At 40.4% G+C, this 14562-nt stretch overlaps 1 protein-coding gene across 2 annotated transcripts in view; it reads right to left on the bottom strand.

The window, feature by feature from the left end:
- Positions 1 to 8659: 8659 nt before the first annotated feature.
- The window catches only part of SYNGR1 (synaptogyrin 1), a 40564-nt gene continuing 34661 nt past the window's right edge, over positions 8660 to 14562 (bottom strand). The window contains exon 4 of one of the 2 annotated variants that reach the window (XM_044301060.1): positions 8660 to 10658. In XM_044301060.1, coding sequence (XP_044156995.1) covers positions 10446 to 10658 — 213 coding nt within the window. In that variant the 3' untranslated portion in view covers positions 8660 to 10445. Of the gene's footprint in view, positions 10659 to 12563; positions 14549 to 14562 lie in introns of those variants that run through there. The other variant, XM_044301061.1, reaches the window with a different exon arrangement.

The raw sequence follows: 14562 nt of genomic DNA, 5'->3' as shown, positions 1-14562 counted from the left end.
GAAACGATTATTCGAATAACTCGATTAAATCGAGTCAAAAAATTAATCGATGCAGTTTCCCTGCATCGAGTAATTGTTACATCACATGATCATGGAGCGGGAGTGAAATTAAGCGTCTCACTCACCGCTTCCGTCTCCTCTGGAGGCCAGAGAGGCAGGACTTTGCGTAATGCGCAGTTGCGCTCATACATCATCACGCCAGCTAACGATGTGTGCCTGATGTCACGTAAGGTCCAAGTGCGTGCTGGAATGAAGACGGTCTCGGACTCCATGTGTCTGCGGCTGCGCCCTCCTCACTAGTGACAGTGCCATTAGGTAATTTAAGTTAACAGCACTTGAGGCACGCCAGGGGGGAAATCGGGGGCACTGAGTCACTGTAAATTGATATTGAAATGAAAGGCAGATGGAGAGAGAGTGGTTAATGGAGGCTGCAGGCACCCCTTCAAACCAATAACTTTATACATGCCTAATGCCAAGGTGCTTCCATAAACCCCTCCAAACCAATAACTTTATACATGCCTAATGCCAAGGTGTTTCCATTAACCCCTTCAAACCAATAACTTTATACATGCCTAATTACGTACGTTATTTTAAGTAGGTTTTTCTTATTAGATTACTCGATGAATCGAGAAATATAATCGATAGAATACTCGATTACTAAAATATTCGTTTACTGCAGCCCTAGAAGGGAGCCCTAACCTCGGGTTGGAAAGATAAATCAAAAGATAGTCCACAAAAAGAGAAAGTTTGTGTTCAACATTCCCCACTTTTATGCCTTTAATTGTTGGATTATTCTGAAGGGCATTGGCTAGAGATTCCATCATTAGTATGTACAGGAAAGGGGATAGAGGGCAACCTTGGCGTGTCCCATTCCTTATATGAAATGAAGCCAATAGCGTACTGTTGACCCGCACTTGGGTTGAAGGCAAGGAATAAAGCGCCATGATCCGGCTAATCATTTTAGACCCCGGTCCTAAAAATTCTAAGGTTTGTAGTAGGAAACGCCAATTAACCCTATCAAAGGCCTTCTCTGCGTCCACTGAAAGGAGGCACAGAGGAGCACCTAGATCTAGCTATTATGCCAATTGATTTTAGGGTGTTGTCCAGTGTCTCCCTACCAGGTACAAACCCAACTTGTTCCCTGTGAATACACTTGGGAATGTGTGGGGAGAGTATTAAAGCTAGTAGTCTGACGTATATTTAAGTCCACATTAAGTAAGGAAATCGGTCGATAATTGGAGCATTGGGAGGGGTCTTTATCCAGTTTAGGGATGACAGTAATGTGGGCTTGCAGGGTTTGAGATGGAAAAGGGGTATCCTGTGAGATGGAATTAAAGGCCTGAAGGATGATAGGGGACAAATCTTCATGCAGCAATTAGTAAAAAAAAAATAAAAAAAAAAAAAAAAGAGAAGTTAGACCATCTGGTCGCGGACTCTTCCCATTCTGAAGGCCCATTATGACGCATTTGAGTTCCGAGGGGGAGAAGTCCTCCTCTAGGCATCTTCGGCGGGAATACGTGCAGGACCAAACTGATGCAAATAACTACGTGTATCCGTTATAAAGTTTCCCGTAATAAGCTCGGAATTTAGAGGTTATTTCAGAAGGGGCGTGCACGATTCCCCCAGAAGAGGTACTTAAGGAAGACACATGTGATTGGGGAAGACGAGGGTGTAAAGCTCTAGGTAGCCATTTCCTGCTTTTGTTGCCATATTCAACTCGATCTCGGAGACCAAGTGTTTTTTTATCTAGGATCTGGAGTATCTTCTAAAGCTGGCATAGATTTAGACAGGTTGTGAATGCACTAAAGTTATGTATAAGTTGGCGCCTCTTCATACCTTCGGCGGATCCACCGCCAGAGCACGGGGTTATTAAGACCGGTGTCAAACTCTGGTCTTAGTAAATGACCCCCATTGTTTTAAAGACAGTACACAGAGTTAGAGGGCATTTTCATTGGTTTAATACAGTGGAAGTAGGTGACAGATTCCCTTTAAAGACAACTCTCAGCATCAGCATTTTAGCTGCGTTTACCCTTATACCAGATATAAGGGAATTTGGGGGCATTTATTAAGACCGGAGGTTTTTTGTCTGTCTGGATTCCCCATGGAAGATATGCCAAATTTATGTCACTCATAGATTTGGCATATCCTCCTGCTGGCCATGCAACAGTCTAAAATCTATGGCACTCTACTAACTGCCATAGATTTCTGTCTTTATTCACACCAGAAAACTGACACGAATAATGATAAATGAGCTGGACCTTCTACGTCACCCCACCACACACCCTTTTCTTGCCACTTCAGAAAAGTGCTGTGAATGACCATTTGTCAATTCGATTCAGTCTACACCTGAAGACAAAACCTGATTAAAAGCCTTAGAGAGGTACAAATTTTCTATGGATGCTAAAAGAAAATAACAAATCTTTGGGTGAAGAAACCACGATCGAACTCAAAATCTCTTGTTAAACTATATTAAAAGAATATTATTATGCCTGATAACTCAAGCCCGCTCAACAGTGGGCACCCCCCTGCTAATCACAAAAAGGTGGATAATTAAGCAACCAAGGAACATCATCCATATGGGCAAGGAACAATGCCTCAGAGTCCCTGGCATGAGAAGAAGCCTACGTCCATGTCCAAAAACAGGGGATTAAACTGTAGAGGCCAATTTGAAGGATTACTCTCAAATCACAGACACCCCGCCTAACTAGCAGCGTGCCTACAACTATCCTATCAATGTGCACTCAAGACCGAGAGAAACACACACTCAAAATATAAGCCCCTACCTAAGCTATAAATTGTGGCTAAAAGTATAACGCTGCAATATTGCTCAACGCGTTTCTGGATATATAATATCATCATCAGGAGCAGTAAGCTTCCCACATATACATTGTTGCCACATCAAATCAAATAGACAAAACACACATACACCCGCTATCCTTCAAATTAGCCTTTACAGTTTAATCCCCTGTTTTTGGACAAGGACATAGGCTTCTTCTCATCCCAGGGACTCTGAGGCATTGTTCCTTGTCCGTATGGATGATGTTCCTTGGTTGCTTGATTATCCCCTTTATGTGATTAGCAGGGGGATCTTAACTACAGCCACAAAGCTTAAAAAGGGAAACCACGGGTTAAAGAATTTTCATTTGTGCCCCCATATAAACATAAATTCCATTGGTTTTTGCACACAGTATTTTCCTAAAGTTACAGAACCGACTGCCTTCTCTGTAAATTGGAATATATATGTGGATCAGATGCAGACCTAATATACATTCATGTGCATGAGCTATAAGCGTATAGTATCAAAGAAAGTAGTGCAGGAAGGGGAGTACCATCACTATTTTAAATTATATTTTTTATTAGCTACAGTTTCCTCTTTACATAGGGATTAAGATGCACGGGTGATCTGGTGAAGGGATTATGCCAACTGACTAGACAACGAAGATGTCAAACAGCCAGAACATCATAGCTAATGCACCATTTACACTGGATACAATGGCTAGAAGCAAAAATCCATTGGTGGATATTATGTTCTTGGATAACGTTAAAATATCGACTGTACATTGGTTAGAAGACGTTTGTAGCCCTCAACTTACTACATTATCTATATGTTGACACCTAGGACAAATTACCCTAAAATACCAATCTAATGGGCACCAGAGTTACAGCAATCCAAGTCACTAATCCAGATGACTGTTCTTAGTATTGGAAACAAAATAAAAAATGGTAATTATAGATTTTATTTTACTATAGGCTTTCAACATCCAGGAATCGTAGTTAACATGAGCGCTCACTTTAAACAGTAGAATCGTGCATAATGTGACAAGATGCATAGTACTTTTTACACTACCAAAACATAATCCGCAGAACATGTCAGAAGCAGTGGACAACAGCAATACGTGGTTGGCCAAACATGAGGCCATTTTCCATCCAGTCACTTTACAGCACTGAGAAGTACGAAGGTAATAAGATGATTGTTATCCTTACAAACCATTAGTCAATGCAGTTTTCCCAATCAGATACTTTATTTAACATTATCTTACAAACCATTAGTCAATGCAGTTTTCCCAATCAGATACTTTATTTAACATTATCGAGAATGTAGAGGTCTCTTCTCAGCTGAAGCAAACACAGATTTGGCAAATGACAAATCTAAGATGGCTCAGCAAACGGTAAAACAGCTCATCTTCTGTGGTGGCTCTCCATTGCTTGCATGGGAAAACTTGGCTTCAGGTTCATGTTCCTCTAAAGACTGGGTTTTGAAACAAAAGACATTTTTGCCAGATGAAATCCAGGTCATCCCAAGATTCCTCTTCCAGTAATGTAAAGTGTTTAGCAAGTATGAAACATATCATGTGGCAAGCAAAGATCAACTAGGACATTTACTTAGGCCCTTATTCATGTAAAAGGCATTTTTATATATTTTTTTTACATGTAACCAACTTGCAGGATAACAGGCTGAACTAGATGGACAGATGTTTTTTTTCAGCCTTATAAACTATTTTACTATGTATGTAACTATATAATGATTGGTCCCTGCGCTAGAGACAACATTAGGCTAACATTACTGGCCTTAAAAGGGGTATTCTGGTTTCATAAAATTTTTGACCGATCCTCAACTGTTTGTCCCATTCAAATTAATTTGTCCTCTTCTGCCTGATTGGCAGAGGTGCTGAGAGTCATTCCTCCACCAATCTGAAACTGATGACCTATCCCAAGGATAGAGGTCACCAATATCAGAAATTTGGAATACCCCTTTAACTCAAAGTGAAGTATCACTATTATTCCAGCTGTGAAGTATATGGGCCATTTGTATTTTTATGCATTGTATTTCCAAACCATAAACAATACTAACATTGTACCTAATTTAGTTATAGCAAGAATCATTCCAAATGATTGTTATCCTTTAGAATACACCCCAAATCGCTTCATATAAATGGACCTTCTCATGAGTTGTCTAGGATTAGAAAAACATGGCTGCTTTCTCCCAGAAACAGTGCAACACTTGCCCACAGCCTACGTCTGGTACTTCAGGTCAGCTTCATTGAAGTGACTGGGGTTGATCTGCTATCAGAAAGAAACCTGCCATGTGATTCTCATCCTGGACAACTCCTTTAAAAGGAGAATTCCCTCCATTAGAGGCGATTACATTTCACTAGGATATTCTATCACTTCCTGTTCTAGGTAGGTCCAACCACTGGGAATGTGACCAACCCTCAGAAAGAAGAACTCATTCATAGCCGTTCTTCTGTCCACTTGATGTGCAAGGAACGGCAATGTGAATGAAGGAATGCAGTTTCCTGCACAGCCGTTTATCAGCACCACTGTGTAGTGAAAAAGCTGAAAGGGCGTTGGTCTCCTCCTTCCTGGGATCGACCTGGTCTTTAATTCCTGTGGCTTAGAATGATAGGACATATCCCTGCAATATGCCTCAAGGCACCTTTTACATGATTTCAATTCGGAACGAGTGGCAACTAATGATGCACGATAAAAGTCGGTTGATGCGGGGCCTTTAACACAGGACAATACAAACTGTTTTGGAGATAAAGATTGGTAGTACAATCAATCATCCCCAATACTGTTTGGCAGCACATCCTGTTTACACGGGTAGATGTGATGCATACAATGAAGATTTTCTTAGGCTTGCTTGTTGGCTAAACACTGGTTTGGCAGATCTGCCCATGTAAAAGGACCTCAAGAGAAATGAGAATACCCTTTTTAACAAAAAATAGCTTTGTCCAATCTGATATTTAATATTTGGTTTATTTTTCATGGTTGAATGGCAGACTCCACAATTGCAAGAGGATTACAAAAAATCTGTTTAAACAAAAGGTGGAAATAACTGCCTTGTGGAGTAACAGACAGGTATTTTTCAGGAGGTGGGTCCAGTAAAACACACGTAAACAGAAAGAACTACAGTAAGACATTTCTGTCCTCAGAATCTCAATTGATAGGCGTATTAATGATCAAGTAAAAATGGGTAGGAGATTAAAAAATACGTTAAGACTCCAAAGAGAATTATTTGGAAACAGATGTTTTTAGATGGGCTAGATTTGTATTTAAGATTCAATTGTCAGGTGAAGAAGAACCCCTAACTGAGAAATGGGTATTCTAACTTTTTTTTTTATTATATTGACGATCTATCCTCCAAGTAGAATGTCAATGTCAGATCAGTAGGGGTCTCCCACGATCAGCTTTTTTTTTTTGGGGGGGGGGGGGGCAGGGAAGACTAAACAATAGACAGAGACAGAAGCAGAAGGCTCCATTCACTGTGTAGTGGCCACAAGCAGCTCAGCTTCTAGTCAAGTGAAGTTTAGAAGGGAATGAGAAGTTGAAGACTTGAGACATAATATATATCTTTCAAGTATTGGAATCAGAGAAACTTGCTTAATGGAGGTATGCTACAGGTCACATGGCTGACAACGGATGGTGGCTTGGTAAAAAGATCTGTAAAATATTTGCTAAAAAAAAATACCTAATTATGGGACAATTAATCACTACAAGTAGTTAATAAAAAGGGCTGAATCATTTTAGTTAATGTTTGGTGTATAAGTAGCACAAGTAATGGATTCAGATAGGATAAAGGGTTTTAAGAGTCTTGACAGCCCTAAACATGCAGTTATTAGTAATTACATATATACACATCTTCAAATGAAACACACCCTAAAGGCAGAAAGTATACAACTGAAACAAGGAATGGAATGGGAGATTATAAATGTGTTAGAAAATGCAAAGAATAGGAATGAGATTACATCTCAATTATACTGGGGATTTATTAAGGTGTGGATGGGTATCAGTAGTGAACGAGAAAAAAGACAAATGGCATAGGGGTGTAGTGAATGCACACTGGTTAGAAATTTGGAGTAATCACTCAAAAATTTAGAGTAGCTTTAAAAAAAAAATATATATATTATATAACAGTTTACTATATAAAAATAAAGCAGAAGATGACCTGTGGCTGAAATGTATAGCACGTGATGCCAACGTTTGATGTGGTGATGTTCTGAGCTTAGGCTTCGTTCACATCACCGTTCAGCCTTTCCGTTCTCCTGTTCCGTTTAGGAGCAGTAGAATGGAAAGGACGGAAAGGCACATAACGGATGCCAAACTGAGCCCTTAGGGCTCCATAGACTATAATGGGGTCCATTATGTTTCCGATCAGAAGATGATTTTTAAGCGGAGACAAAAGTTGTGCATGCAGGACTTTTGTCTCCGCTTTAAAATCATCTTCTGAGCGGAAACATAACGGACCCCATTATAGTCTAGGGGGCCTAAGGGCTCCGTTTGGCGTCCGTTATGTGCCTTTCAATCCTTTCCATTCTCCTGCTCCTAACGGAAAGGCTGACCGGTGATGTGAATGAAGCCTTAGGAGATATTTGGAGGGTGTCCTATTCGTTATGAACACTTCTTATAGGTTTAATTTGAAGATAAAAGAAAAACTGTATCTTGGGACACTTGGAAACAAATTATTCCCTCTAGTTAGAGGGAATATGAAATTCTTTCTGAGAAGTCATGCAAATCTCCTATAGTCTAGGCATAAAACTCTGAATAATAATTACATTTTTTCTGCGTTATATATGCGATACATTTTTAAGTAGGTAACCCCAGCACCCTTGGTCATAATCTGATTAGGAGACTGGATATGTAATGTTTTTATGAATCTGTGAAATTAAATTAATATGTAATTGGATAAATAAAATTGGAAGACTCAGAATTGGTCATACATTAAAAAGCTTTCGTTCCTCTAAAGAGCATCTGTAACCATGGTCAACCCTGCTAAACCAGGTACACTGACTGGTAGGGTTGATCATGGTGACCAAAACAAGTTCTCTCTCTGCAATTGCATTACCCTTGCAGATAAATTCTTATTTTTAGTTATATGCATATGAGGCTCTCAGGACTCAAAGTTGCGGGCCTAGCCCCAAGGAGTACTGCCTCACCTCTGCCTCTCCCAGTGACATCGACAGAGCCATTCTCACTGCTTCCATACCTGACCCTGAAATCTTTCACATGAGCCAGTGGCAGTACCATCGACACATGCGCGGTAAAGATCTCAGACCGCTGTCATATCTCCACAGTCATGCACACACAAGACTTCAGGGCCAGGCATCAGAACAGGGAGGGTGCCTGGCCCTGTCAATCTCACTGGGAGGGGGGCAGCTAGAGAGAGAGACAGAGGTGAAATGGTGCTTTGAGGAGCTTGACCAGCACCTCAGTGCTCTAAGCACATCATTTCCATAGAACTAAAAATGTAAATTAAAAAAATTGTAAAAAAACAGTAATGCCGATTGCAGCAAGAAAGGTCTTGTTTTAGTCACCATGATCAACCATACCCATCAGTGTGCCTGGTTTAATAGGGTTAATCATGGTGGCAGATGCTCTTTAATATAATTTTAAATTTGTTTACATAATAGGAAATTATACAATTTTCTAACATACATGTATATACAATTCTGCATACATACCTTTCTTGTATCAGGTGGTTGACCCATATGTGCATTAGAATGACATAGTCCCTGTATAACGTATCCATGGCATCAGTCATGTGACACTCTTCACATCATACAGTCCCTGACATTCAGTAAGCAGCGGTGTTACATGACATACGTGTGCTGGGCCAGTGCACAGGACACATTCATGTGGTAAATAAATAGGACCAATAGTGGAATCATGATTTTTATTGTGGTTATTACATTAACTACATCACTGTGTGTATTTACATGGCTGCCTGTCTCTAGGTGATGTTGTCATGTTAATAAAGTTTAGTGTAATAAAACAAGAAGACCACACACACAGATCTGTTTCTATACAGAAACTGATAGACCTGATGAGATACTGCTGCAGGTAGCAATACTCTACAAATTGTATGTACGCTACTATTCACCTGCTAGATACTTGGGCAGTTAAATGAAAGCCAGGTCATATGATATTTGTGACGGTCACATGACTGACGTCATGTTTAGTCTCTCCTATGGAGGCATTTTACAGGACTAATATGGGCTGGTTTTTTTTTAAGGGAGAGGCTACTTTATGTATATAACAAATGTCTTCAAGAAAAAAATTAAATAGATGTATATTAGAAAATTGTTCACTCTTTTCTCTAAAATAAATCTAATCATTAAAACCACAACACCTATTTAAAAAGGGTTTTCCAAGGTTGTTTTTTTTTAGATTTTTTTTTCCTTCTGGATAGGTTGTCAGTATCTGATCGTGGGGGTCCGATACCTGGGACCCCCGCCGATCAGCTGTTTGAGAAGGCACTGGTGCTCCTGTGAGCACTGCTGCCTTCTTACAGCTTTCCAAGCACAGTGCCATACATTGTAGCGGCTGTGCTCGGTATTGCGCTCAGTCCCACTCATGAACTTGTTGTCACTTGGCCTAGGAAAATCAGGAGCCCCACTGTCTTTTCAAACAGCCGATTGGCAGGGTTCCCGGGTGTCAGACCCCCATCAATCAGATACTGACCTATCCAGAGGATAGGTCATCCCCAAAAATAAAAAATAAAATTGGGGAAAATTCCCTTAACTTTTAGTCACAAACACAGTGAAAACATACTTTGTCTTGGTCTTATTTCAATACTTTCTCCCCCCCCCCCCCCAAAAAAAATAAAATAAAATACATAAATTACAAATTGCATAAAGTGAACGCTTTGTTGCGATTAAAAAGGGTTCTTTGGGATTAGGAAATTTTGCTAAATGTTTATTGCAGATGTAAATGAGCATGTAAACTGCACCTCTTTATACTCACTACCAGGTTTTGCTAGGCGGAAGTGCTACCAAATTATATGTCCTCTGTGCCCTAGGATTTACTTGGGGGCCCCCCCCCCCCCCCAAACTTTATCTTTTTATCCCGGTCCTGAACTATTAGTGGACTGCAGATTATGTAAAGACAATGATGACCAAGACACAACGTGTTATTATCTAAAACTGTTGGACAGTGAAATAAAAAAAATAAAAAAAACGGATAGTGTGACAGACGCTGCGTTTGCAAATTACAATATTTTTCCAGTGAATTTAATTTAATCCTAAAGAATCCCTTTAATATTCTCTATTCTAGATATTTCTATAAACCTGGGAATGTTTAAAACTTCCAATATAGCTGGTGGACATCTCACATGCTCACTCCAGTAACTGCAGGATATTATTTACAGTAGAATTTAATAAGGTTTGGAAAGAATTGTTCTCCATTTCCGAAATACAGACTCAAGGAATGATATGGAGTAAACCTGGCAAAATTGCACATAGCTAAAGACAAACAATAAGAAAAAATAACCCTAAACCTGTATTTATAAACAAACATAAAAATAAGAAGAGATCCTTCCCTGGATCTGGTCATAAAAAATAAGGACATCATCTTTTACATCTTTCACTTACAGAAAGGCAGCAACAAATTGCAAACTGAGGAGTTGCTAGCCTGTCGGGTAATGAAAGTTCATTGAAGGAGGTGCTTTAGTAATCCTGGGCCTGGTAGCCCTGTGTGCCCGCATCATAGGCCTCTGCGGGAGGCTGCTGGTAGCCAGCAGAAGGATCTAAGTCGTCATTGCTGGCATAGGGGGGATAAGGAGGCCCCTGATCTTGGCTTGGGTCCATGTAGTCCTGAGAGAACAATGCGGAGTCAGAGCCCAGACGATAGCGTTGGAAGGCCAGCACACCTTGTCCCGCCTCGAATCAATGATGAAGGGAAATTGATGGGTCAAGGAATGGTGGGAAAGCAAGAGGTACGGGAAAAAGAGAGTGGAGAAGATGGAAAGGACAAAGAGAAACAGACACCCATCACCATAGTTAGTAATTGTTAAATCAGCATTATTAAACATAAAGGATTCCTTTCTAATTCTAGAGACTGACTTGATCCTCACGATCCTTGTTAATATATTATCCTTACTCAGTAATATACTAAAGGTGCCCATAAACCTTCAGAAGCCATCAGTTGAAAGGTCGTTTGGATGACACCTATTTCTCTAGACTCTCTCATACACATACATGCTCGACTCGGCCAAGAACGTATGTGTTTTCAATGGGGAGAGAAAAGAAGGCCACTTCTAGACACCTCTGAAGGCAGTTTATCTCCCTGAAGAACAAAGGATCGGGTATTGAAATTCAGTGCGCTTGATCCATCTCTCTTCTGGGTGCTCCCCATACACAATGGATTGTCAGACGACCTCACCTAAAGGCCTCATGCACACGACCGTTTTATTCTGTGTCCGTTGCTCCGTTTTTCGTGATTTTCTGCGGACCCATTGATTTTCAATGGGTCCGTGGAAAACTCTGCTAATGCACAGTTTGCTATCCGCGTCCGTGATCAGTGGTTCCAGTCACTCAAAAAAATATAAACTGTCCTATTATTTTCACGGAACACGGTTTGCGGCCCCATTCAAGTCAATGGGGGACCCCAAAAAAAAACACTGAGGCACACAAGATTGTCATCCGCGTCAGTGTCAGTTTTTTTTCCCTATCATTTGCATAGCAAACCTGACTTAGACTTTTTTTTACTTTCCTTTATGTCTGGTGGTCCTCCAAAAATAAAAGGAAGACACACGGAAACGGATCACAGAACAACGGAACCCCATTTGGCAGAATGGAACACAACAGTCGTGTGCATGAGGCCAAAGACAGCAGGTTTGGTCGAGAAAGTGTATAGGGGTAAAGGGATTCTGTCACCTGGATTTTGCCTATAGAGGCCCTACCACGTCTGCAATATCCATTCCCCATAGCTCTCAGTGCTTTTATTGTGTAAAAAAAAATAAATAAAAAATTTACACACACACACACATATATATATAACACGCCCGCATCCTCCGAATCTCCTTCTTGCTCCCCTGCATCAGCCTCAGGGAACGAACTGCACATGCGCTAGCTGCAAGATTACTGCGCTCTAACTTTGTGATGTCGGAGAGCAAGGAGGAGATTGGGAGGATGCGGGGCGGTGCTGGGCTGCTTCACAGTGGGAGTGGCTGGGCACCAGAAACGTTAGTAACAGCCCCTTGGGCACCTTTCTTGCCTAATTTACATACAGTACAGACAAAAAGTTTGGACACACCTTCTCATTCAAAGAGTTTTCTTTATTTTCATTCACACAGGCATCAAAACTATGAATTAACACATGTGGAATTATATACATAACAAAAAAGTGTGAAACAACTGAAAATATGTCATATTCTAGGTTCTTCAAAGTAGCCACCTTTTGCTTTGATTACTGCTTTGCACACTCTTGGAAGACCATTTCAGGTGACTACCTCTTGAAGCTCATCAAGAGAATGCCAAGAGTGTGCAAAGCAGTAATCAAAGCAAAAGGTGGCTACTTTGAAGAACCTAGAATATGACATATTTTCAGTTGTTTCACACTTTTTTGTTATGTATATAATTCCACATGTGTTAATTCATGTTTTTGATGCCTTCAGTGTGAATCTACAATTTTCATAGTCATGAAAATAAAGAAAACTCTTTGAATGAGAAGGTGTGTCCAAACTTTTGGTCTGTACTGTATATATACACACACATTTAAGCAATGAAAGCACTGAGAGCTATGGGGAATGTATATTGGCAGACGTGCTAGCGGCGATCAAGCAGCGCATGTCCGCAGCTCTATAGGCAAAACCCAGGTGACAGAATCCCTTTAAAGAGGGTTTCCACTCCTTTTATATTGATAGCATCAGGATAGGACATCAACAGCTGATCAGCAGGGGCCCGAAACCCCACGCCTCAGTTGATAAGGTTAAGGTGTTCTGAAGTAGCTGCGGAAGTCGGCATCATAACTACATAGCTCTGTCCACTTTGTGTAGTAATAAGTAAATAAAAAGAAAGAAAAACTGGAACTGCTTTTTCTTTTTGCGGCGCTGCCAGGCTGGATACATCAGGCAGGTGGTAAAGTAAGAGGTATTATTTTATTTGTCTACACGTTTTGAGGGCATAGCACCCTCTTCTTCAGGACAATATGCTATTAAAGTACAAGACAATTTGAATTTATTTATACACTTATTTTGGCGCCTTCTTTTGATTACAGGGGGTGTGGCTATGGGCGGGGTTAATTTGAATGGCCGGAGGTTAAAAACAAATAGTTAGTATTGTGCCGGCGTAGTAAGGGTGCCTGCCCGAGCCAAGATGGGCATGCCTCTCACTGACGTCAGCCACTTTGTGGAGTGGACAGAGTTGGTTACCGCAGCACTGCTCCCATTCACGGTCCACAAAACGGACAGAGCTTTGTAGTTCCACTGAAGACTTTTAGAGCCAGAACTATTGCAAAAACAGCTCATTAGTGGGGGTGCACGGTGTCGCATCCCTGCCAATCAGATGTTGATGGCCTATTCGGGTCATAGGCCATCAACATAAATGCATCAGAAAACCTCTTTAAGACTTTGCACTGTGAACAATATTATAATTATCTTCAGCAGAAACACTATTTTACTCGATGCTAAGAAGAAAAAAAAATATAAAATAAATAAAATAAAAATGTCAAAGACTACATGTAAAAAACAAAAAAACAAAAAACAGAACACAATGACATAAAATATTGAAAGTGGATATTTAACAGCAACATTTTATTAACATGTACCGGTGCTTCAGTGCTTGGACTAATATTAATGCATTTCAACTATCAATACAAGGCAAACGATCTCCAGTCATCAGGACAACATACGTCTACTCTTCCAGGAGATATTGGAGGATTCATTACATGAACATCAAGTAAATCATTATGATAGAGCTGTAAACAACCTTCATTAAGGCAGTATGCAATTTGGCACGTCTTAAAATGGCTAATGTTGTATAAGTGTACCTCAACATATAGGCTGGTACAGTACGACAGTGTAAAGCTTTGACACCTCCTAAAATATATGGCATATAAACGGATGTATTCTGTCTATATTAAGTTGATGCCAGATTGGCAGTTCTAGCCATGTCTACATGTGGTACGGCAATCATATAAAATCCGATTCGTCTCCTATTTATTGATGAACAGAGTGCCACAAAAATCTTTAAAGACTTATTTGAGGTCACAGTGCAATATATTCAGCTTGGTACCACCAGAACAATGTGGCCAAGCAGGTCCTGAAATAATGTGCTTGCTACGCTCCTATGTCATGCTGCCACTTGCTCTTCCCACATCATTTTAAGTATTACTGCAGGAAGACATTTCAATATTTTAACACTTTAAAAAAACAACGTGAAACATTTCATGAAGTATGACAGATTGTCTTGCCCAAACATATGATTCACAATGGGATTCATTCTGCTGGAGCACACAATATTTGGGTGACCCGCTTTTAAACTCACCCAACAGCACCCATAAAATAACCTTGAATATATCGAAGGTGGCTGGAATCGTGTTCAGAATCCACATGTATAAGCAAACTCTAAAGCAGCGACATATGTAATACAAACGTAAACTTTCTAATAAACGGTAACAAGCAGGATGGAGTGGTTAAGGCACTGCAGATTTGTATTGCTTTGTTAAAAGGTTAAGGGAAGGGTTGGGGGTTAGTGGGGAAAAGTCTGCTGTATTCCTCTTGGAAAGAAATTTCCTTCAGATGCTGTAGCCTGAGCACTGCTAGGGTGGCCTGTGGAATGGATA

The sequence above is a fragment of the Bufo gargarizans genome, chromosome 7, assembly GCF_014858855.1.
Source record: "Bufo gargarizans isolate SCDJY-AF-19 chromosome 7, ASM1485885v1, whole genome shotgun sequence".
NCBI lineage: Eukaryota > Metazoa > Chordata > Amphibia > Anura > Bufonidae > Bufo > Bufo gargarizans.
Note: the sequence above shows the minus strand (reverse complement) of the source record. Positions and strands in the feature narration are given on the sequence as shown.